Source organism: Bombyx mandarina, chromosome 25 (genome assembly GCF_030267445.1).
Source record: "Bombyx mandarina strain Sakado chromosome 25, ASM3026744v2".
NCBI classification, from domain to species: domain Eukaryota; kingdom Metazoa; phylum Arthropoda; class Insecta; order Lepidoptera; family Bombycidae; genus Bombyx; species Bombyx mandarina.
In genome coordinates, this window is record NC_143231.1 from 8612990 (window position 1) to 8637656 (window position 24667).

General features: G+C 39.5%; 1 protein-coding gene across 7 annotated transcripts in view; it reads left to right on the forward strand.

Moving 5' to 3' along the window:
* Nucleotides 1–24667, forward strand: part of puf (ubiquitinyl hydrolase 1 puf) — a 46314-nt gene that overhangs the window by 17877 nt on the left and 3770 nt on the right. For 4 of the 7 annotated variants that reach the window (XM_089738478.1, XM_089738480.1, XM_089738479.1 and 1 more), the window contains exons 23-55: nucleotides 156–280; nucleotides 695–814; nucleotides 990–1112; nucleotides 1766–1915; nucleotides 2700–2811; nucleotides 3013–3227; nucleotides 3857–4025; nucleotides 4602–4840; nucleotides 5705–5908; nucleotides 7028–7200; nucleotides 8075–8241; nucleotides 9064–9157; nucleotides 9923–10100; nucleotides 10624–10764; nucleotides 11220–11377; nucleotides 11875–12001; nucleotides 12574–12684; nucleotides 13183–13259; nucleotides 13505–13610; nucleotides 14498–14656; nucleotides 15043–15225; nucleotides 15454–15600; nucleotides 15936–16331; nucleotides 16737–16871; nucleotides 17238–17428; nucleotides 17929–18126; nucleotides 18826–19094; nucleotides 19251–19366; nucleotides 19615–19885; nucleotides 20430–20600; nucleotides 21745–21884; nucleotides 23318–23452; nucleotides 24200–24404. In XM_089738478.1, coding sequence (XP_089594604.1) covers nucleotides 156–280; nucleotides 695–814; nucleotides 990–1112; nucleotides 1766–1915; nucleotides 2700–2811; nucleotides 3013–3227; nucleotides 3857–4025; nucleotides 4602–4840; nucleotides 5705–5908; nucleotides 7028–7200; nucleotides 8075–8241; nucleotides 9064–9157; nucleotides 9923–10100; nucleotides 10624–10764; nucleotides 11220–11377; nucleotides 11875–12001; nucleotides 12574–12684; nucleotides 13183–13259; nucleotides 13505–13610; nucleotides 14498–14656; nucleotides 15043–15225; nucleotides 15454–15600; nucleotides 15936–16331; nucleotides 16737–16871; nucleotides 17238–17428; nucleotides 17929–18126; nucleotides 18826–19094; nucleotides 19251–19366; nucleotides 19615–19885; nucleotides 20430–20600; nucleotides 21745–21884; nucleotides 23318–23452; nucleotides 24200–24404 — 5505 coding nt within the window. The remainder of the gene's footprint in view (nucleotides 1–155; nucleotides 281–694; nucleotides 815–989; nucleotides 1113–1765; nucleotides 1916–2699; nucleotides 2812–3012; nucleotides 3228–3856; nucleotides 4026–4601; nucleotides 4841–5704; nucleotides 5909–7027; nucleotides 7201–8074; nucleotides 8242–9063; nucleotides 9158–9922; nucleotides 10101–10623; nucleotides 10765–11219; nucleotides 11378–11874; nucleotides 12002–12573; nucleotides 12685–13182; nucleotides 13260–13504; nucleotides 13611–14497; nucleotides 14657–15042; nucleotides 15226–15453; nucleotides 15601–15935; nucleotides 16332–16736; nucleotides 16872–17237; nucleotides 17429–17928; nucleotides 18127–18825; nucleotides 19095–19250; nucleotides 19367–19614; nucleotides 19886–20429; nucleotides 20601–21744; nucleotides 21885–23317; nucleotides 23453–24199; nucleotides 24405–24667) is intronic. The other 3 variants (XM_028184971.2, XM_089738482.1, XM_089738484.1) reach the window with 1 other exon arrangement.

Consider the following 24667-nt stretch of genomic DNA (forward strand, 5'->3'; position numbering starts at 1 on the left):
ATTCATTCAATTTGTAACAATAAAGTAAGCATTTAATGTCTTTAAAGTTAATCATAATATAAAACAATTTGGTTTTGCTTGTCTAACATAGGTTGCTGAATTATTATTAATTTTTTTTAATAAAAAAAATTATCTATGTACATGTAATTTGGTAGGAGTGCTACAAAGGAGCGATGACAGCGAGTGGCGCCAGGATTGCTTAGCCTTGCTCCTTCAACTGCTTTGCCGAATCGGAACTCTTCCATCGTCAGATCCCTCGCAGACGCCCAAGTTGCATCCCGTATGTTGTATATCGAATTATAATTATAAATAACTCAAGTTTTAACCGTCCTGTGTATGAAGAAATCAGAATTTCCATCCAAATTTGGCCCTGACCCTTGACATGAGAGAGTACCGTTAGTCTTCGTCTCGTATATTTCGTTCTGCACTTGCAACATCAACCAAAAACTATCCAGCTCTTCTCAATTTCCAACGTTTTCATAGTAAAATTAAGATAATACCCTTAATGATAGCCTTAGAATTTGCCAACTTCTAGTCCAGCTTTGGTCTGTTGGTTATGATGATGTTACTCTCAAAGACAGCTCCTCAATTTTATATACATACAAGTTTCGCCTTCCCTATCGAATGTTCTCAGAATCTTTTACGACGTCTGTTTCGCCAGACTCGTATTTTTAGTTACGTAATAAAATTGCAGGCACTTCTATCGTTGATGAGCATAGAGGAAACTACCGAGAGACTCATCTCCATACTATCGGAAGCTGCAACCGTGAAAGAGCCTACAACATACAAAACCGGATTCTGGGGACGTGCACAGGTATACTTACTTTATAACAAAGCTAAAGTGCAATTGTTTTTTTATTATTATTTCAAATACATTGACGGCACGTGACATTTATGACGATGACATTTGACAATTCATATTTGAATCTTGTTTACTGTATCTTTATTGTTTTTAATTTTTATTCATACAAAAATAACTTTTTTTGTAGGTCGTCCAGCACGCGATGAGGATGTGCGTGTGGTGGGCTCGAGGTGGTGGCGATCCGGTGTCGCTGGCCTGGGCTCTGAGGAAAACTGCTCCGAGACTACTGCTCGATGATGCCGATCCAGCTGTGAGTGTTATTTCAAATAATAAACCTCTTATCGTTGTAATGAATGGAGTTCAAAAGTACAAAGTTTTGGAATTGCTTTCATTAATACAACAAGCGCATTGACGTTATCTTGCATTTTAAGAAGTGCATTATGGAATTTTTACAAAAGTTAGAATTAGATTCCGGTTGGTAGGAAATTTTACAGTTACGATACCAAATTAGTTGCTAAATAGGTAAGATTGCATTGGGTCGTAACATGTTTAGAAATAAATAAAAATAATAATTACAGAAATAAATAAATCATATCGAGGGGTGAAACGCGATATTTTGCTTAATACGCGACATTTATCTTTGTAATTAAAGTTCCGTTTTATTTAGAATTAGTGTCAACGATTCGGTGTTTTTAATTGAACATCAATTATATTTGCTCCATCCAAATAGTAAAACAATTTTTTTTTGTCATTAAATTTTTTTTCAATTTTTTTTATCTATATATATGGCTCTCCTGTAAAGTTGCAAAAATGTCGCTTAAACCAAATAGCCTTTCACCGTCGATATAGTACATTTTCAAAATGTAGTTATATTAAGTAAGATTTTATTTCGTGTATATTTTTAAAATGTAGTAGTAGGAAGTAAGACTGAATGTTGCTGTAATACCGAGATTCGTTTGTCAGGTCCGTCGCGAGGCGGGCAGCGCGCTGTACCGCCTGTGCGCGGGCGCGGCGTGCGTGCAGGCGCCCGTGCTGCAGCTGCTGCTGTTGCAGCTGCCCCGCGCCGCCGACATGCGGCCCCACCACCACCACCCGCACCATCACCATCACGAGGTCAGTTGCTCTTATTCATGTGAGTATTTTGAGGTTAGTATTTTTTTTAGGACTCGAATCATGGACATAATTAAAACTGTTTTAAATACGCTTTTATTAGCTTCAGACCGATGTATTTATGTCTGTAACGGAATCTTTGAACATGATTTTGACACCCTTCAAAACGTCGGATTAACTCCAATTTTGGTATACTTATTAAGGATTGATGACAATTCAATATTTAAAAAAATAATGAAAAAATTTAAATTCAACTAAAAAATGAAAAATAAATAATTTAATAATATAAATAAATTAAAAATAAATAGTTTAAAAAAACAAATAAAATACGCTTTTATAGAAAATCCAACTAAAAAATAGAAAATAAATATTAATAAATTTGAGTTAAAATAGTGTAAGAAAAAATGATTTTATTGTAAAAAAAACGTGGGGTGCATGGTATCAGTAGTTATCTATTTTTTAATTGGATTTTCTATAAAAGCCTATTTTTTTAGTTTTTTTAAACTATTATTTATTATGATTTAATCTCCTTTATTACATTCGACGTTGGTGATCACTAAAACTGTAAAGTATTTGCAACTTTGAAAGCAAATGACAATAACAAGCGCGAAACTAAATCGTAAAATTATTTTTAATAATGTCAGCACAACATATTATGAGGCGTTAATTTGGCAAAATATACCCCATTCAGCGCTATCCGACCCCATTGTCATATACTAATAGATTCAGTAATCTTTTTATCAGCTTGTGCGTAAAATTTAAATTAAATTTTTATTTTTAAATGTAGATGGGTCATCACCACACGGAAGAAGGCAAAGAGCCATACGGTCCCGCTTGCAGGGATTATTTTTGGCTAGTTTGCAGGCTCATTGACGGGCTGCCTGAAGACTATTTCAAAGGTGAGTTAACATTCTCGATTCCGGCACCCCACTGAGAAATTAACTATATTGTTTTATTTTTTTTACAAATAAAATATGTCATCTTAGGTTACTATATGGCGTTGTCGTTATTTCATGAGTGACCGGAAATTGTTTACAAACAGGTCTAAGATTTCGATGTCATTTTAAAAGTCAATGAAAACTTAAATTTTTTTTTTAAAGAGGGTGCAACGTCAGACGACAGCGGGGCTCCTGATCTGAACGAGCTCTGTGAACAGATCCGAGCTTCCTTAGAAAAACGTGAGATCATCGAGAAGCGGACGGAGCCGTGTACTCCTGACGACGGACTGTACGGACAGCTGAGCCTACTCACGCATTTGCTGAAACATCCGCTCAGATTCAAGACTTCAGAACAAGGCACCAGGACGCTCGAAATGGTACTCGGAATTGTTACAACATCGACACGTTGATCATAAAAAAATTAATACTTAATTATAATCCGAATTGAGATAAAAAATAACTATGACTTTGATAATTTTTAAACAGTAATTGGATATTTTGATATTTGTTTATATGTCCCTTATAATGTCTTGTGAGTCGGTACAGGTAGATACCACCACCACCCTGCCTGTTTCTGCCGTGAAGCAGTAATGCGTTTCTGTGTGAAGGCTGGGATAACCGTTGTACTGTAAAAACTGAGACCTTAGAACTTATATCTCAAGGTAGGTGGCGGCATTTGTGTTGTAGATGTCTGTGGGCTTCGCCAACCACTTGAAACCAGGTGGGCCGTGAGCTCGTTCACCTATCTAAGCAATAAAAAAAAACGAATTCAGTATATATTTACTTGGGAAAGTTGTGATGCTTAAATGTAAAATTCTATTCTCCGTTTTTATATAAAATTTTATTAATATATTTTTTTTATTGCCCTTGTAGGCAGACGAGTACATGGCCCACCTGATGGTGAGTGGTTACTGTCGCCCATGGACTTCAGCAATGCCAGGGGCAGAGTCAAGCCGCTGCCTACCGAATTATTATATAATTATTATATCTATCGAATTTATTTTAGATATTCGGATTTCTATTTGACGTTCCGAACCCGGAGAACCGGAATCTGCCGAAATGTAAGTCTCAGAAGTCGCGGGCGGCGGCGTACGACCTCCTGGTGGAGCTGGTGAAGGGCGCGCCCGACAACTACATGGTGCTGCATCACAAGCTGATGGAACACCACAAACCTGGTAAGGATTTTATCTATAGAGGACAAAAAATTTGCTGTTAAATATTGTTTTCTTTTCTCTGTGTCAATCGATTTTCTTTTGTTTAGTAGTTTTGACGAATTTTAGAATTTTTAATTTTTAGTGTTAATATCAATGATGAAGTAAAACAACAATCGAAGATATAAATAAATCTAACTCTTAAGGCGTTTGTGATTTTGATCGAATTTCTATTATGGAACGAACACTAGTTATTTACAATTTGTATAATTAACAGTCATTAATAAAGTCAGTTTCTAAATCTACGTTTACGATTGGAGACAGCTTAGGGTGTTCGGTGAACAATTTGGTAAACTGTTCTTTGACTTTTTAGATGTTATATCTGTAGCAACGCAGAGAAGAGAAGTTCTGGGTTGTACAATGTTACTGTCACTAAAATATCATTTTTCGATTGCTTTTATTTCATTATAAATTTTTCATAGATAACGAACTTAATATGCGAAAATTTCCGTAATATTTTGTATATTAATTTTTTAATTGCTAATAATGGAAGCTGTAAATAAGAATAATTAAAAAACCGGTGTTGAGAATTGAAATAAGTTTCGGGTTCAGGTCCGTCGTCGTCGTACCCGTGGGACTACTGGCCGGCGGAGGAGTCGCGCTCGGAGTGCGGGTTCGTGGGGCTGACGAACCTGGGCGCCACGTGCTACATGGCGTCCTGCATGCAGCACCTGTACATGATGCCGCCCGCGCGCGCCGCCGTGCTGCGCGCCGACCCCGCCGCCTCCCGGCACGCGCCCACGCTGCACGAGATGCAGCGCATGTTCGCCTACCTCATGGTCAGTCCGAATGCGTGCGGTTAACCATAAACCTTCTTTACCATGTTCATTTTGTAAGCTAAGTAAGTCATCGTTCTCGTCGAACCCGTCGCTTGCGACGAAGTACTCGGCGAGTAAATTAACCCACAGACACAGCCCACTGAGTTTCTCGCCGGATCTTCTCAGTGGGTCGCGTTTCCGATCCGGTGGTAGATTCTGCGAAGCACGGTTCTTACTAGGGTTCGTGTTAGCAACGTCGTCAGGCTTGAGCCCCGTGAGCTCAGCTACTAGTTAAGGCTACGCTAAAATGGTCTCTCAAGACCATCAAATTAGGTAGGAAAAAAAAAGAAAATTTTATCATTGTAATACTTTACAAAAAAAAATTATTTACATTCCATTGCACGCTGTAATAGTAACACTATCTTGAGGCCGGGCAATTTTATTTTAATCCTCACTTTTATAGCAGTGATACGAGGTTGATTTAATCTGTAAACCCATGAAATAGAATACCTAAAAAGTAAAAAAAAAACATGTAATGGATGGATATAATCATTATGCACTATGTAAACATTATAGATATTATTATGATCTTGATGAATCATAACTAAAACGAACAAATAAATAACATCCATATTATGTATATGTTAATCCATATTTGGAGAATCTTAAATTAAAATTTTAATGTGTTCTTACGCAATAGTAAAAGAATTGTTTCTTCGAAATAATTCAAATATCAAATTGATATAATTTTACTAATTGAGAAAAAGTGTTTTTTTTTCTATGCCAATGCGATTCTCCTTTAAATGTTCATCAGAAATCTACTAATATTTGTAAGAATAAAAAGCATTAATGACCAAAATAATAACATTCAATCTTTTACAACAGGAAAGTGAACGTAAAGCGTACAACCCTCGCAGCTTCTGCAAGGTCTACCAGATGGATCACCAGCCGTTGAACACGGGCGAACAGAAGGACATGGCCGAGTTCTTTATAGACCTCGTCTCTAAGCTCGAGGAGATGACGCCTGAGTTGAAGAAACTGGTCAAGACGCTCTTCTGCGGTGTGCTCAGCAACAATGTCGTGTCACTCGTACGTGCTTTTGTATTCTAATTAAAATTAAATTTTAATTAAAAAAATTACAGGTGGTTAGGACCCCTTGTGAGTCCGCACGGGTAGGTACCACCACCCTGCCTATTACTGCCGTGAAGCAGTCATGCGTTTTGGTTTGAAGGGTGGGGCAGCCGTTGTAACTATACTTGAGACCTTAGAACTTATATCTCAAGGTGGGTGGCGCATTTAAGTTATAGATGTCTATGGGCTCCAGTAACCACTTAACACCAGGTGAACTGTGAGCGCGTCCACTCATCTAAGCAATAAAAAAATCCCTTTTGTTTATTACCGCCGCATATACAACCCACTTAATTTTCTTGCCGGATCTTCTTAGTAGGCCGCGTTTCCGATCCGGTGGAAGATTCTGCGAGCTACAGTTCTTTCTAGGGCTAGTGTTAGCAAATTCGTCAGGTTAGAGCCCCGTGAGCTTATCTATTCGTTTGGCGAAGCTGGCATAACTCTTTAAGGTTACCAGAATCGGTAGGAACAAAAAGCCGCAAAGCAATCGTATATCGCCTGGTGCTAGATAGAGCGACTTAATTCAAAGTTATTTTTGCTTAGATGTGTATAAGAGATCACGATCCCAACTGGTGTAAAGTGGTTAAGAACCCATGGGCATCACGACATAAACGTTATCGTCGTCAAAATCTTAATCGTATTGCATAACAGGGCAGGATGCAAGCCTCTATCCGTGCTGGCTTACAATACGCCTACCCGTAAAAATCTACTAATTTGTCCATCTATTCATCAATGCATATCAGCACGTCTGTCATCTCTAGCCACTGCCACTGTATTCGTTAAATTACTACAATCAGTATTAGCAATATTCTGTATTAATTACCTTCTCTACAAATACGCTTCTTTAGGGGGTAAGGCTCATGGGCTTCAAATCATCGCATCTATTCCTACCGTGAACCATTTCGGTGTTTTAGTCTGAAGGCAGAATAGCCATGTTAGTATAGGTACTATCATAAAATTGAAAGTTTCACCTCATGTATGACAATCTGTGGTATTCACTCTGCTATGTCTATGAGAGGACCATACCACCAGCAGGACTTTGAGCTCATCGGTCGATTTAATTTGTATTAATTAACACAGGACTGTCCGCACGTGTCCCGCACTCTGGAGGAGTTCTACACGGTGCGGTGTCAGGTGGCCGACATGCGCAACCTGCACCAGAGTCTGGACGAGGTCACGGTGAAGGACACGCTGGAGGGCGACAACTGCTACACGTGCTCACAGTGCTCCGCTAAAGTGCGAGCCGAGAAACGGTCGGTAACATTAAACTTTATTTTTTTGGTATGGCAATAATATTATTGCCAGTGTTGTGAAAAAAAAAACGTATTTCGTTACATGAAAAAATTATATGGAGCGAAATGAGATGAAATTGACCTAAGTCTGAAGTAATATTAAATTAAAACGATTCACACAAGTTCATTCCTCTTGTTTACGTGTCGCCAAAAAATGGACCTTTTTTTAAATCTTTTCGTATTGTAATCGTCATGCTATAAGTTTCCATTATAAGCAGACAAATACAGGAGTATGCATGTGGATCTGTAAAAAAATATGTGAGATCTGCAAATTCATTAACACACGACCTAGTTCTACTTCTAGTATGAGACTTTGGGAAGATATATACGACAAAGGGAAAATCTTCCGCCGAGCGGATGATATTGCTCGGTAGACCGTAGATCTTTAAAATGTCGTAAGCGAGATTCAGGCATCTGTCAAATATCTTGTGTTCTGTGATGGCTACCGTCTCAAGACTATCATAAATATTGATTTTTTTTTAAATATTATATTTTGAAGTACAAATAAAGTCGAATCTGGCGTAATTTCAAAACACATTTTTCACATATCGCTAAACGAGCTTTGACCCACCGCTTGTTAAGTATTGCCGGAGTCCATGGACATTAGCGAGAATGCCGCCACCCACATTAAGATTTGAAGACGAAATGTTGATTGTATTGTGCAAGTGTTGTTTGTATTTTTTAAACCAAACGCAATACTATACAACTTTAACAAAACAAGCAGCTTAGCTATCTTTTATATCTTTAGGTTACCTAGTTTGCGCATCAAGCATCACCAACTTGTACGATCACGAAAAAGATAAACAGCACTAATTATTTATTTTATTTGATTTAGGGCATGTTTCAAGAAACTACCCCGGATACTATGTTTCAACACCATGCGTTACACATTCAACATGCTGACGATGCTCAAAGAGAAAGTGAACACCCACTTCTCGTTCCCGATGCGGCTCGACATGTCGGGATACGTCGAGAAACATCTTATGCCGGCTCAATACCAAGGCAAGTGCTCAACGGATAGCATCTAAGCAATAAGCATCTAAGCATTAAAAAAAAATCCCTTGCAAATTATATGCACATGTTTTTTATTTTATTTTTTATATTGCGTCGATGGGTGGACGAGCTCACGGCCCACCTGATGTTTAGTGGTTGCCGAAGCCCATAGACGTTTACCACGCAAATGGCGCGACTCATCTTGGGATACGAGTTCTAAGGTCTCAGTATAGTTACAACGGCTGTCCCATCCTTCAAACCGAAACTCATTACTGCTTCACGGCAGAAGGTGGTACCTACCCGCGTGAAGTCACAAGAGGTTCTACAACCATTAAAATCAGTAATTTAAAACCAAACAAAAAATCCCTTATTTAAGCAAAACGAATCAACAATTAGTCTTTTTTTCTGTATCCTCTTGATACTAGCCAGAATATCAGAGCGAAGTTATATAATTATTAGATCATGGTTGGTCCGTGATGCGTTTGAAAATTTTCAAGATAATCGGAACCTTCAATTGAAGTCTGTGAAAATGACTTTAAAAAATTCTGTTATATACCAACAAACATACATATCAAGTTAACAAAAGCTTATTATAATAATGCACAGTAGTTAATAACAAAAATATAATGGAATTATTGAACCTGTACCTATCAGTCAGTAAGTTGAAACAAGTGCTCTTTTATGATAAAAAATGTTGCCAACTTTTGTTTTTCTTTTTTACTGTAACGATTTTTATTGTAACGATTTGCGAATCTTCGCAAACTTAAATTAACAGTCACGTACTGACGATAATATTGAATTAAGAAAATAAAACAATATTTGGATTTTCAGAAGAAAAGAGGAAATCGGCCGAGTTAAGGAAAGAAGGGGAAGCCAGTCCGAATGGTGAAGTCGAAGATAATTCTGAATTCGAAGAGCACTATGAGTAAGATGTCACATTAATATTTTTGTATTTGTGTTAAATGAGTAAACTTCAATCAGTGAGTGTAGTTTGTAACAGTATCATAGAACAAGCTATTCGGCAAAAACCTATATCACTCTAGTGATATTTTTATTATTAGCTTGCATATGTACGAGTTCTGAACAACAATTTTTGAGACGTCGGTCTATCGAAAAATTACTCCCAAGCGGTGAAAAAGATTGTATCCCTAAAAACTTACCAATACTGTTTTAATATGCTATTTTTATATAGTATACAGAAAAAAAACGCACTACTTATTAACGACATCTACCATGGATAATGTGTTTGTATAACGATAAACAAGATTTCCTTTCTAAAATTCCGCACTACCGTATGAAAACCTCTTAATATCGAATATTAATATATCAAATTTACTGGTGGTAGGACCTCTTGTGAGTACGCGCGGGTAGGTATCACCGCCCGGCCTATTTCTGCTGTGAAGCAGTAATGCGTTTCGGTTTGAAGGGTGGGGCAGCCGTTGTAACTATACTGAGATCTTAGAACTTATATCTGAAGGTGGGTAGCGCATTTACATTGTAGATGTCCATGGGCTCCAGTATCCAATTAACACCAGGTGGGATGTGAGCTCGTCCATCCATCTAAGCAATAAAAAACATTAAAAAAAAGAATAGCTTAGAAATATTAATTTGTCAAATAAATAAATAAAAACTACAAAAGTCAATTCGTTGCGTGCTATGTGTGTTATATAAAGATATATACTCTCTGCAGGTACGAGCTGATAGGCGTGACCGTACACACGGGCACGGCGGACGGCGGCCACTACTATTCCTTCATCCGCGACCGGGAGCACGAGCACCACGACCGCTGGCTGCTCTTCAACGACGCCGAGGTCAAGCCCTTCGACCCGGCGCACATCGCGGCCGAGTGCTTCGGAGGAGAGATGACGGTGATTTTGTAAACGATGCCCCTTCAACCGTTCGAGACTCGTGAGACTGCACTTATGAGGCTGAATTTAGTAAAAAAAAGTAGCAGTCACAGTAATGAATTCAGCCCATTGGTTGAAAAATAAGTGGTCTATAAACTACTTCTTTTCTGCCGTGAAGCAGTAATACGCTTCGGGTTGAAGGGTGGGGCTGCCTTTGTAATTATACTTGAGACCTTAGAACTTATATCTCAAGGTTGGTGGCGCATTTACATCGTAGATGTCTGTAGGCTTCAATAACCACTTAACACCAGGTGGGCTGTGAGTCCGTTCACCAATCTAAGCTATAAATAAAAAAACTTCAAATAGTAAAATTGTCTATGAGTCAAATAATTTGAAAAAGAAAAAAGTTTAACCGTAACGACTGAGCGTTGAACATTGCCCATATCCACTAGCAAACAGTCAACAACCAGGTAGACCTTACCCTCGATTTAATTAGAAGTCTCGATCAGAAGTAACATTCTCAAGAATTATATTCTCTCGACAGAGTAAAACATATGACTCGGTTACGGACAAGTTCATGGACTTCTCCTTCGAGAAAACAAACAGCGCGTACATGCTGTTCTACGAGTGGAGTCCTCCCAAAGCACAGCGAGGCTCCGATTGTGGACAACAGGAAGAGGCACAGGTAAAACATAAAACGTTACCTACACTCGGTCTCCCTCAGCTGCGACTATGGCTTACTGTATGAAGAACATCGACATATTGAATATATCCTATTTTGATGTATAATCCATTAATTTGAGAAGTTTAATCAAAATCAACATTTGCATTATTAAGAGCACGAAACTATAACTTTTTGTAATCAGAAACTGATTTGTTTCATTTAAAAGTAAGTCAGGATCTAAGTACCACAACATTTTTCTATTGAAATATATAATTAATTCATAAATAATCACATTACACCGGCATTTACTTATAGAAATTTGGAATCTATGATGAACAAAACATTTTGTAAATGTCCAATCGATGCAATTTACACACACTTCATTTTTGTAGTAACAGAATTATGATATTTTTTGTCCATTAAATATCGATATAATAGACGTGCTTCTAATCACATCCCTTCCGTTTGTCGCACAGTCCTCGACGGCCGAGGAGTTGAGTCCGTGTGCTTCGGTGGAACGAAGAAGTGGTGAAGCACCCACTATCAAACTACCCCCCGATCTTCTCAAATGGATATGGGACGACAACATGCAGTTCCTGCACGATAAAAACATATTTCAACACGCTTATTTTACGTATGTATTCATTTATTATAAACAATCTTAAAATTAAAATCAAAAAAAGTCTAAAATTGTATAGCATCGTGTACAATTTCTTCATTTTCATACGTCACAACCGTTCTAAAAAAATAGTACTGGAAATTATGCAAGTGACGTCTGGAAGGTTGTATTTTAGAAACTGCTGCACGATGAGTTTTCCAATGTACAACGTGCCTGTAGTGTTCAGTTATATAGGTCTTAAAATTGAGACTCGAGGATTTCTTTATGTACATCGAACGATGAGCCTAAATCACCTGGTGATAAATGACTATACCTATGTACTGACATGCCTTTCCTAGTTTTTGGAATTGACAATGAAATCCCTTTAACTTAATTAGTTATAAAAAAATGGTAATAGAATTTAGTATTTCTTGGTGTTTTGGAAGTACTAGACATTTATGAAATTACCTTGACTCCAAACATACAGAAGGCAATGTTATGTTTATGTTTGTTAATCAATTCATTTTGTACAGGTTCATGGGTCAGATGTGTAGTTCGGTACCTCAAACATTAATAACACTGCATCCGGAGATAACGGAAGTAGCGGCAAGATTGTCAACGTCGTTCTTTATTGAGACATTTATACACGCTAAAGAGAAGGTAAACGAAAGCTATTAATAACTTGACCAGTTATAATTCAGTGTCGGTGAACATTTAAATCGCTTGACGTACAAAAACAAATTACTTTCTTTTTCCTGTCCTTATCCCAAATGCTGTAGCGTCGGCCCAGAACGTCCTCTTATCTTGCTGCATGGGATTTGGCCCGAGTTCTAAGACCGCCTGTCTGTCGTCAACTTTCCTTGGCTTATCATTATATCCATTGCAATCTGATACAGGGAGCGATTTTTTTTGTTTCTCTTTTTGCTGTTTTTTTTTAAATTCATCCGTTTTTTATTTCAAAGATTATCATTTTAAACACACAATATAAAGACTGAAATTTAGATATTCCAATACTAAAAGAAAAGAAAAAACGTTTTTCTATATTTAATTACACAATAAATAACATAGTGTCAAGTATTGAATAGATACATTATACTAATGTTTCAATGAGCAGAAATAGCCTAATCTAAAACGAAGACTGCTCATGTTGAGCAGATTTAAAATCTAGCACAAAAACTTTGTTTCTGTTTTTTCACAGAGCAATTAAATAATTACATAAATTTTTATTTTAGCCGACAATGGTGTCGTGGGTGGAATTAGTGACGAAACAATATAATGCTTCGGCGGCAGCTTCGGAATGGTTCCTGGGTCACATGGCGGACGACACCTGGTGGCCGATGCAAGTACGTATAATAAATTAAAATGACAATATATAGAGTTGCCATTGTTTACTGGTGGTAGGACCTCTTGTTTACTGGTGGTAGGACCTCTTGTTTACTGGTGGTAGGACCTCTTGTGAGTCCGCGCGGGTGGGTACTACCACCCTGCCTATTTCTGCCGTGAAGCAGTAATGCGTTTCGGTTTGAAAGGTGGGGCAGCCGTTGTAACTATACTTGAGACCTTAGAACTTGTATCTCAAGGTGGGTGGCGCATTTACGTTGTGGATGTCTATGGGCTCCAGTAACCACTTAACACCAGGTGGGCTGTGAGCTCGTCCACCCATCTAAGCAATAAAAAAAAAAAAAAAAGTTGTCATAATTTTAAATTTTTGTTTATTTATTTATTTTTCTAATAAAAATTAGAAAGTTACATTTAAAGGAAACATAACATTTTATTTCTTAAATAAGGTGAAATTGAGATTCCGGTCGGATGATGTAATATAAACGTAAATTTGTTTGCAGGTTTTAATAAAATGTCCGAATCAAATGGTCCGGCAAATGTTTCAACGGCTTTGTATGCACGTCATACAGAGACTCAGGTAATTGTTTTTTTTTTTTTATAAACTCTTATAGCAATGTAAATGTCTCGATATTAGAATTAATTTAGCAATTGCGAGTACTGCAATAAATTACATAAGACTACTTATTGTAATTTTTTTAGTAAATCGGATAATTTTAAGCCTGCTGTCCTGACACTTTAAATTATTGAAGTGCATTAGGACAGCGGTTGTCCTTCCGTGCAAACCGGAACCTCTATTGTGTATACGTTATATTTTGTTTTCAGATCTAGTCATTGCGCCCTGTACCTCCAGGGTATTGAAGACGAAGATGACAGTAAACTGGGAGAGGCGAGCTGTGTTACTAGGTTTATAAGGATGTTGTTGTCTTTGGTGAGCATAATAAATACTATTGGATTTCCTATTTGAATTATGCAGTTCAATGCTATACCTCGAGTAATATAATATATACATTAATTTAAACGAGCAATTCTTGTATATATATAATCTGAATCTCGGAAACGGCTCCAACGATTTTCATAAAATTTAGTATACAGGGGATTTCGGGGGCGATAAATCGATCTAGCTGCGATTTATTTTCAGAAAATGTTGTTTTATTCGTGTTTTCAATAATCAACTTTAACGATAATCAACTTTATGACTCTTTCCGTCATCTATTGGCGAATAATAATACTATTTTTCTTAATTGAGGGCAACTAACCGCTTTAAAGACACAACAAGATGGCGTCATTAATACGTGATGAAAAAACTTTGTACCCCTTTTTACGAAAATTGCGGGGACGGAGGAGTATAAAATTTCCCACACTTATAGAGAATATAGAGAAGGAGAAAGGATCATAAAAGATACATTAAATCAATAAAGAAAACATTACACACACTATCATGTATTTGACACACACACGCATGCATACTATTTGCTTATTGTGAAACTTTTCTTATTGCATAAAGTCTATGGTCAAATTGAGAATAGATTTAAATATTGTTTGTCTTTGTTAATATTTATCTAAAGTGTAGTCTTGGCGAAATCTATGATTATAGAAGTATAACAGTCTTTGACAATAGAACCATAATAATGTTCAAACTTATAATTTCAATTAATTATGGTCGAATTTCGACTACTGCGGGACCACTAGTATTGGTAATTAGTTGAAGCGAATATAAACTATATAGTAATTTCGTTAGAATTATAAACAGGAATCGTTAGGCAAGTTTATTATGTATATATTTTTTTTTACGAATTATGAATTTAATTTGATTAGATGGAGAACGGTGCTCGGGCACATTTACGGCATCTGACGGAGTACTTCAGTTTGTTGTACGAGTTCAGTAAGATGGGAGAGGAGGAAGGGAAGTTTCTGTTGCGGATTAATGCCATCAGCAGCATGGTCAACTTCTATTTGGGGCAAAACGGAAATTCAGTAAGTTTAAAAAAGCACCTATTTAATTTGGATATTTATTGAAAAGTTGGTTCAATTAGCCATTTGAATTTTACAGTGTACATGGGAACGATTTGTTATATTTAATAAATAAATAATAAATATTTACTAACAGTCACGCCACGTTAACTAGTCCGTCAAGAACTTGTGTTACAGATACAAGATAACGGAAATAAATGTAAGATTTTTATTATACACTATATAATATACATCCATAACCCGGGAAAAGACCTTTTATATTTATTATCATACAAATATCTTTCCTTGGCGGGATTCAAACCCGCGACCTCCTTGTGTAGTGACCATGTCACTTACCACTACACCAGACGGCCGTTAAATTAATTTAGAATGCATTTTATTTTCCAAAGCTGGAATCGCCGACAGAGGAGGCGGGGGGCAGCGGCGCTGCGGAGAGCGGGGGGGACAAGCTGCGGCCCGGCGCGCTCGACAAGATGGTGGCGCTCGTCACCGGGCTCGTCGAGCGCTCGCGTGACGTCAGCGGACACCTCGTCCTGCGGGAGCCCGACGCCAAGGCGCTGCTGCACGCCAAGGTAACCCAGGGCTCTCGGACTAGCCACACGTGTCCTCTGGGGTGGTAGGTTTGTTTGTTCGTTTTATGTACGTCCACGTAACTGAACTGTAACTGTACAGTTTTCGGCATTTTGGAATTCTAGTATAGGTGCCGCGAATTGCTTTGATTAAAATACTCTATGTACGCTAGCCACTTTCGTTTTTTAAATGCTACGTTTTTGTTAAATTGTATTGTTTTTTTTTCGCAGGGATTCCCGTTTATATATCAACAAACCCGGGATTGCCTCAATCTGCAACAGACGCGGTCTTTGATTTTCGCCTTGTGTCGATTCAACGAGCCGCTCGCGCAGAAGATTGTCGGTACAATCTTTCAGGCAATAGCGAAGCACTCTGAGGTGAGATTTGTTTCGACTTTTGATTGTGAACGCATTCAGTCATCAAATTTAACCAATGACATAGTTGAATATGCAATTTCGAAAAAGGCACATCTCTGAAAATGTAAAATGTTTAGGAAATGAAAAAACTTATTATTTTCTAAAGCAGTATAAAATTTAAAATATTAACTTATATGATATATTTTAGTATTAATCAGCAATTGAAAATTATTGGAATTATTATAAAATGGGCGTAGGTAAGCCTCAAAACTACATGTATATGAAAAAACGTATTTGACAAAATATGCGACCTGTGCCCTTTTCGAAATTGCATATTCAATTGGTCTACCTTGCAGAGCTGTGGGCCGTTCTTCAAACTGCTGACGCTGCTGGTGGAGGGCAGCGGCGGCGGGGCGGGCGGCACGGGCGGGCTGCCTTGCTTCACGCAGCTGGTTCTGGCGCGGCTGTGGGAGTGCGGCGAGGTGTGTCCGCACGCCGCGCTGGAGTGGCTGGCGCTGCAAGTGCCCCGCAACAAGGCGGCGCACGCGTGGGCGCTGCGCACCGCCGAGCGCTGGGTGGAGCCGCAGCTGCTGGCGGCGGGCGCGGCGCGGGTGCGGGCGGCCGCGGCGCTGCTGCTGGTGGCGCTGGTCCCCTCGCAGCACTTCCGCGCGGGGTACGCACGGGCGCGACCTCCACCCGCCGCGACGATGCACACCAAGCTGCCAGATACTGCGCACCACACGCTGCATCAGGTACCCGACACTTATACGCTTAGTCGCACCATAATTATCACCTGATTAAACGTGAAATTTACGAGTGACAAAACGATTGACTCGCATCTACCGGCCTACTTTGAAGTCTGTCAGTTCCACCACTGCATATACATAACATTCGCCTTATCAGCACCGGCACGGATTCTTCATAAAGCTTGCGTTGTTACAAAGTGTTTCATTAAAACAAGAAAAGAGATGGATTTTACGCTAAAATCTGTTCACATTCACACACACTATTATGAAGCAGCCCTGAAACATGTTTTTGGTAAAAAAAAACTTTGACAGTTGACATGTTTTGGAAACTTTGAATTGATGACTATAAGTTCTGTGGTCGTTGTTATGAACTATAGAGGTTAGAGGTACTATGAAATACAACCTTTTCAGGTGTACAGTATGTTGCTCGGAAAATTGAAAGCCGCTCGTAAATACATCGACATTGCCGTTCATGGGACTATGAAGCTGACGGCCTATTTCGGCGTCATGTCGTACTGCGTCGTTAGCAGAGTGGAAAAATTAATGGTATGTTGTAATTGAGATTCGCAAAATGAATGTTAATGTAATATAGTATGTATTTTTTGTTCATGCGAGGTTCGAGTCCGGAATTCGTAGTGTGCTCTCTGTCTTACATGAAATTAAAACGCGCATAAATGTCTCATTTCTAAGAGTTTTTAAATTTTATTTGCGCCAAGCGTCTGTTTTGATAACTGGACCAAAAATAATACATTCCTCACAAGTCGAGCACTTTCGATTCGTGCTTCCGCTATGTCACAATAGATGGCGTTGTACTTCTCCCAGCGTTCTAGATGTTACTAGATCCTTTGCTATTCGTTTCGGCCATTCGGGAATAGATGGCGCTACTCTTACCGGCGTAACAATATGTTTCAGTTCGGTCAGTACTTTAACGATCTCTGGGATCTGTACCATCCTGGGCTATCGGAGCCGTCGGTAGCAGTGCACCACAACAAGCAAGCGCTGATAACGTTCTGGCACGCCGTCTCCGTGGACTGCCCCGAGAACGTACAGCTGGCGGTCTCTAACCCGAGGGTCATCAAACACATCGCCTTCAATTATATACTGTGAGTACTACTGACTGTGTGATAAATTTAATAAAAAAAAAACCTTTTTAAATTAATTAAATAGCAAATCTCGCCTTTATTATTGTCATGTTTCGAATACTTTACGGTTATCGTGGCAAAGGGTGACGTTTCAAGTGTCTCTCTAAAATTTCTCTTTCAAACTAATTAAATTTCTTTAACTACTACTTTAACTTCTTTTCTACAGAAAATAGAAAAATCTATTATTATTTTAAATCTCCAAGGAAATAAATTGATGAAATATTTTAATTATTAATTTTTACCAAAAGTGCCAGATTTATAATTCAGAAATAATGGATGAATTGAATTTGTTGAATTATCAATTAAACAGAAAATTATTAATTAATAGAATTAATTAATATTAATTATATTGAGCAATCTTGATAAGACCAAAAAAAAACAATTTTTCCTTTCAAAATTTTGCCACCCTGGGCACTTGCCCCGATTGCCCCTAGTGTAAATCCATCACTGGTTATGTTCAGTGCGGACCATGAGGACGGTGAAGTGGTGGCGTACAACCGCGCCATGCTGCCGCCGTACTACGCGCTGCTGCGGCTGTGCTGTCGCCGGTCAGCGTCGTTTGCGCGCATGCTGGCTCAGCATCAGAACGTGCACTGGGCCTTCAGGAATATAGCGCCTCACGCTCATTTATATCCCGGGGCGGCCGATGAACTGCTCAGGTACACATGTAACAAATAAATCTGTCATCCTCGTGTTCTTTACACGCTTTATATTAGCTTCACTTGTATGTGTGTTTGTAACTGACTCCTTTAGACGCGATTTCGACCCACTTTAAACGGCCAGATTTCATTCAAACTTTTTAGATTTATCGAGGATGACACGCTTTTTTTACAATAAAATTTATTTTCTATTTTTTAGTTGAATTTTATATAAAGCGTGTTTCTTAGTTTTTTTAAACTATTATTTATTTTTATTTCAAATCGTTACCAAGTGAAGTTATACCTAAAACTGGACGGCATGTAATAAGTGTCATGATTTATCTCTAATTAAGAGTTATATTTCAAAAGAAAAAGTGTTAAAAAGTAATAATAATAAAGAATTGGTGCGCGTGCAACTTCGTGCACGTGAAAGAAGTGAAACTACTTTTGTGGTGTGCAGTAGTTGTAGTTTTCTTCGTTTTTCATCCTTAAATCAAATTACTCTTGTAATAGGGAATGCTGTGTATATGAGAAACGACCTAGCTCTCTTTGGCCTTTCCCTCTCGCAATGGTCGAGTGGTTCGTGAGACCCTCTGTTTATTTTCTCACTCTCGCTCTTCCCAAATTGTATCTGAAAAGACGCGAGTTAAATTTTACTCTCAAAGCGCCTAAAGAAGTTTAACTTCTAACTACGTAATAATACAAATCACCATACAACAGATTAGCACGGATACTGGCGGCGCGCGGCGGCAACATTGCGGGGACCATGGTGGCGAACGTCGCCGGGACCATGGTCGCCAACGTCACCGGCACTATGGTCACCAACGTCACCGGCACGGTCACAAGTAACGGCAGCACGATCACGACAACGAACAGCAACAGCAGTAACAGCAGCGGTAACGGCAGCGAGAACAACAGCGGCAGCGAGACCCCCGACGGCAGGGAAGCGGCCGCTTTCAGACGAAGTACGCTCGCTGCCTATCTACAGGGTGAGTATTTTGTACATTTATATCGCGATGAAACTTTTTAATTTATCTGTATTAAATATGATCATCGAGTGCTAGGTGTTGATTTAGTTTTCACTGGTAATTTAGTCTATCATATAGAAAGCGAAGCAATATTCAGTCCTTGATGGTTATTTATAGGTTTGAACGGGAGGACGTGTTGGACGACGTTAATATCGGCGTTCTGTACTTTAGTTGAAAACGAAGACGACAGATTATACGTAGTCTACAATGGAGGATTACAAATGACCTTTGAGGTGAGTTAATTATTTATGTATTAATTGTGAAGAACCGTCTGGTAACTGCAGTTGTGGAACTGAAATATAATAATTAATATTTTATAATACAAAATATTTAATTTACATTTGGGTGCGACATTTTATAGTGTTAACTTTTTTGTTGCAAACAAGCTGTCTCTTATCGTTCTATTTATCATTAAGGGATTATTAATTTGTTGCGTGTGCATGTGACCTTTTTAACCTACGAATCGTTTTGTGTGGTACAGGCCCTGCACAGTCTGCACGCCGTGTACGTGGAGGGGGGCGGCGCGGGCGGGTCGGGGGCGGCGGCGGGCGCGGGCGGCGCGGTGCGTGCGGAGCTGGGCGCGGCGCTGCGCTGGGCGCGCTCGCTGTGCCGCACGCTGCGCACGCGCCGCGACGCCAAGGAGGCGCGCGCCCTGCTGCTCGCCTGCAAGGACTGGCCCGAGTGCGCGCGGCGTCTGCTCACCATGCTCAACTTGCACCATCGGTTCGATCATCTTCGGGAAGCTGCGCTAGGTGATCACCGCAAAATCATATACTTATTAGTTATAAAATGTAATCTATACTAGTATATAAATCTACAGTGGTTTTTACGGATGTTCCGTTATAACTACTGAACCATGCATCCGATTGACTTGAAACTTGGTATCCCTGTATTTAATGGATATGCAATATTTATATGAGTGTTGGACTCTCTACTTAATGATGAGAATCTTTGTGGGGGTGAGAAATAATAATGTTAATTTTAAATGCCCAGCGAAGCGGACGGGTACAGCTAGTACATTATAGAAGTGATAAAATACTGAAAAATGATTTTGAGGGCATTCGTTAATTGTACTCGTACACTTTAATTTGAGGCTTACGTGTGTTAAAATTATAAAAAATACAAAATCCCATATGTGAAAACGAACAAAAAATAAAAGAATTTGATACTGCCTTAGGATTGTTTTAAATAACAAATCAATGGTTTTCAGATGACGATTAAGTTAAATTTTAAAAGTACCTACATATAGTCTAGTGTTTACGTTTACGTAATAAATTTTATCGATTGGTCACACAGGAGTACTGAAGGAGCTAGTGGTGATGGGCGGTGCCGCGGCGCTGGGGGCGCTGGTCCCGCTGGCGGCCGGGGCTCACTGCGCCGCTCGCACCGCGCCGCCTCCCCGACACAGACACTCGCACCAGCCGCACCCTCACGCCGCCGCCTACAGACCCTACCACAAGTTCATCGGTATGTACTCTACCACTGTACTATAAATAACTTTCACTGTTAATAAGGTGAAAACGTAAAAACAAAATCAACAATAAAATTTGCTGTCTTACTGCTAAAACCAATGTTAGCGGACCATCGTTGGATACATAAAAATCAATAGATTTGATGTTCGATACGTCTTCATTAAAATATAGGAATTAGATATAAATGACAGAAAAAGAATAATTCTTATTACAATTTATTTACAATTATTACAATTTACGCAACCCTTTGCCACAGACAGTAACCGTAACTATACTGAGACCTTAGAACTTATATCTCAAGGTGGGTGGCGCATTTGCGTTGTAAATGTCTATGGGTTCCAGTAACCACTTAACACCAGGTGGGCTGTGAGCTCGTCCACACATTTAAGCAATAAAAAATTAAAAGACAGTCGTTTACCTAATCATTATTTATGCTTCATGTAAATTTAAAAAAAAAAATACCTGTGTGCAATTCACACGTGGTAGAAGTGAAACCTTCCAAAATTAAAATACAATTATCCTAAACGTCTTAAGTATATGTAAAATTTTGTCATTAGTAAATAATTGTAAGGTAGCGCCCTCTGTGAATTGATTTTTTAATTTCACGTATAATCCTAAATTAAAATTCACTACAAGAGCTTTCATATACACGTTAGTATTAAAAAATCTCACAGATGGCGCTGTATGAAATAGTATGTATATTTCTGTCTCATTCATCCTACACATTTTTGTATTTGTGTCTCTTACCTGTCGTTTTTTCCGTTGCATCCGGTTTGAAATCACAACCATTCTAAAGAAGTTTTCACTTCAAAAATACACAACTATTGAGGTAGAATATATGAGTCGTCTATTATCAAAGGCGGCAATCTGTACATTTGGACAAAAAATTTTTATTGATATGTCAATACAGATTTATTTGAATATAATCGTCTCCTTCAAAGAATACGGTTCAAAACCTGCATTAAATAAAGGTTAATAGTTAACCTGTTATTTATCGAAGATGTCGTTCCGAAGAGTTTTGTGACTGCCAAGGGAATACAAAGTCAATAATTCGTTTTTCTGATTTACCAATCATTGTCCAAAAGTCAGATTGCCGCCTTTGATAATAGACGACTCATATGAAGGTATCGTTTCCGCAGACACGTGCTGTCGCGTCGCTCGGAGCCAGCGCTGCATGTCGGAGCAACTGGTGCTGCTGTCGGCGCTGTGCGCGCTGGAGGCCGTGCCGCTCCGGTTCAACTACTTCGCCGCCTTCTGGAGAGACGTCGCCTCCACGCCGGTACGTATACTTGTAGACATCGGGACAAAACTATCGGATGTGCTCCACCACTAATACGCTTGAATCGTGGCTTAAACGATAAGACCCCTGGTGCATTTGCATCAAGCGATGCCACGGTGTTCGAATCCCTCAATTTAATTACACGATATTATTTCATCATCGCATTAGTTGTTCGTGAATAGTAAGTAGGAAGTATTTTATAAGAAAAAAGAAACAAAAATGTATGATAGTACATTACGCACCGAGGGAGAAAAGTAGGACATTCACGCCCGCGAATCGCGGATTGACATGTTCTACTTTTTTTTTCCTGCCTATGCTGATAGCCTTGAGAGGCTATGTCAGCTTACCCTAGCGTGTGTAGGTGAGCTCACCGAGCTCAAACCGGAGAGTTGCTAACACTGACCCTAGCAAGAGCAGTGCTTCGCAGAATCTACCACCGGAACAGAAACGCGACCCATTGAGAAGATCCGGCGAGAAACTTAGTAGGCTGTATCTGTGGGTTAATTCGCTCGTCGAGCCCTTCATCGCAAGCGACGGGTTCGACGAGGACGGTGACCGGGTTCTACTTTCACCCTTGGTGCGTATGCAGTCTCACCAGGAGAGAATCGGTTACTTTTGCCCCGCGTGCCAGGGACTAAAAACGAACTTTTCATCCCAGGGGAAAAAAAAACATTATAAATAAATAAAAATGTGAGCCGTCACGGGACGCCTGGCAGATGTAAAACATCGACATTATTTTGTAAAAGTAATATGCAGAAAAGATTAGATTGTGATAGGAACTAAATATGTCATAATGATAAAATGAAATATTACAAAAAAATAATTTGTTTTCAAGTAAAACACAGGTTATGTGTACTGTAGTAAACAACACTGTATACGCTACGGAGTATACACTATAGGTATCCGAGCTCAGTGTAGCGAGAGAGATGGCTTAACGCCGGGTCGAGTGGGAGAGAATCGCACAGTCGATTGCGCATAGCGACGCGTCGCCACGGCATGCGTCACCACGCCAGAAATCGGTTTTACGTGCGGCTATAGATGTTTCACATCAAAAAAATAAAATCTGTCTTAAGAGATTCGAACAGCGCAATAGTCCTAGCGTTCGACGCGAGTAAATCAGATGTATTGTACACTGAGTTGCTCGCCGGATCTTCTCAGTGTATCGTGATTTCAATCCGGTAGTAGATTCGGTACTTTTCCGTTTACCAATTGCGATTAAGTTAGTACATTATTTAGCGATTTATCTTTTGCGCTCGTCTAATGGAGAAAAACCGTAAACTCTATCCTGGCGAAGCTGGCCTCTGCATTAGCAGCAATCTCTCCATCCTAAAATAAAAATCTGGATTCTTATCCTCAAGACCACGACGACTTCAAAATTGATCAAGTTCTACACATTTACCGATATAAGTAAATTTTTGAGCTCGTATTTTCAGGCCGATGCGAAGTTAGAAGAGATGTTATTGGAGTGCAGCGTGTTGAATGAATACATTGACGCGATAATACTCGACGAGCGGGAGTCTTTAGAAGACATCGTTATTTACGAGTTCATGCAACTGTACCTGCCTAAGGTGAGAGTCACGTTGTGTACAGTGCAACATTACAATCATTTTAAATAATTCGACGTCTTAAGATTACTAAACAATTCTCTGTTCGTGTTTATTCGTATTCGAGCTAATTCACTTCATTTAGTTTCTGAAGGGTGTTGGTTTTTTTTTCGTAGGAGAGAAGCGTCACTGGAATATAGTAATTTAAATTTAGAAGGTTTAGAAGTTTTATTTTTTTGTTATCTATACTAATATTATAAAGCTGAAGAGCTTGTTTGTTTGAACGCGCTAATCTCAGAAACTACTGGTCCGATTTAAAAAAATCTTTCAGTGTTAGATAGCCCATTTATTCAGGAAGGCTATGTGCTATATAACATCACGCTAAGACCAATACAAACGGAGCACCAATAAAGAGTGTTTCAAAATCGGGTTTTTTTCCCTTTTGAGAGCTTCCGCTGCGTGCGCTGTAGAAACGGTTAAAGCTTCGCTAAAATAATGTATGATAGAATTGTTCCCCTTTAAAAGATCTAAAAAAAAGTCCGCGACAGCATATGTCTATATGTTAAGGTTGGCTCACTATAACGTTTTTAATGCTAACCAAATTCCTTTTTAAGTAAAAGCATTATTTGTGAACTATATTCCACGCGGACGAAGTCGAGGACAAAAGCTAGTTAATTATAATTATATATATTTAAGAATCCTAGTACAAATAAGCGTTAAGATTTATAGTTAAATAAAAAGAAAACGTATGAAAGCAAGTCGTGTATGCAGGCCCGCGACCCGGGATGCATCGGCGTCGCGGAGTCGCTGGCGGAGGAGCTGCGCGGGTCGGACGCGTGCTCGGGCGGCGTGCTGGGCTGCGTGCGCGCGCTCGTGCTGCTCGTGCCGCGCGCCCGCCCCGCGCCGCCCGCCGCGCGACACATGCTGCGCGCCGCGCTGCTCGCCCAGCAGCGGCTGCAGCACGCCCCGCCGCCCGGTACGTACCCCCACCGACACGCCTCAATGCTCCTCCACATCTTAACTGGTGGCAGGACCTCTTGTGAGTCCGCGCGGGTAGGTACCACCGCCTTGCCTATTTCTGCCGTGAAGCAGTATAATGCGTTTCGGTTTGAAGGGTGGGGCAGCCGTTGTAACTATACTTGAGACCTTAGAATTTACATCTCAAGGTGGGTGGCGCATTTACGTTGTAGATTTCTATGGGCTCTAGTAACCACTTAAAACCAGGTGGGCTGTGAGCTC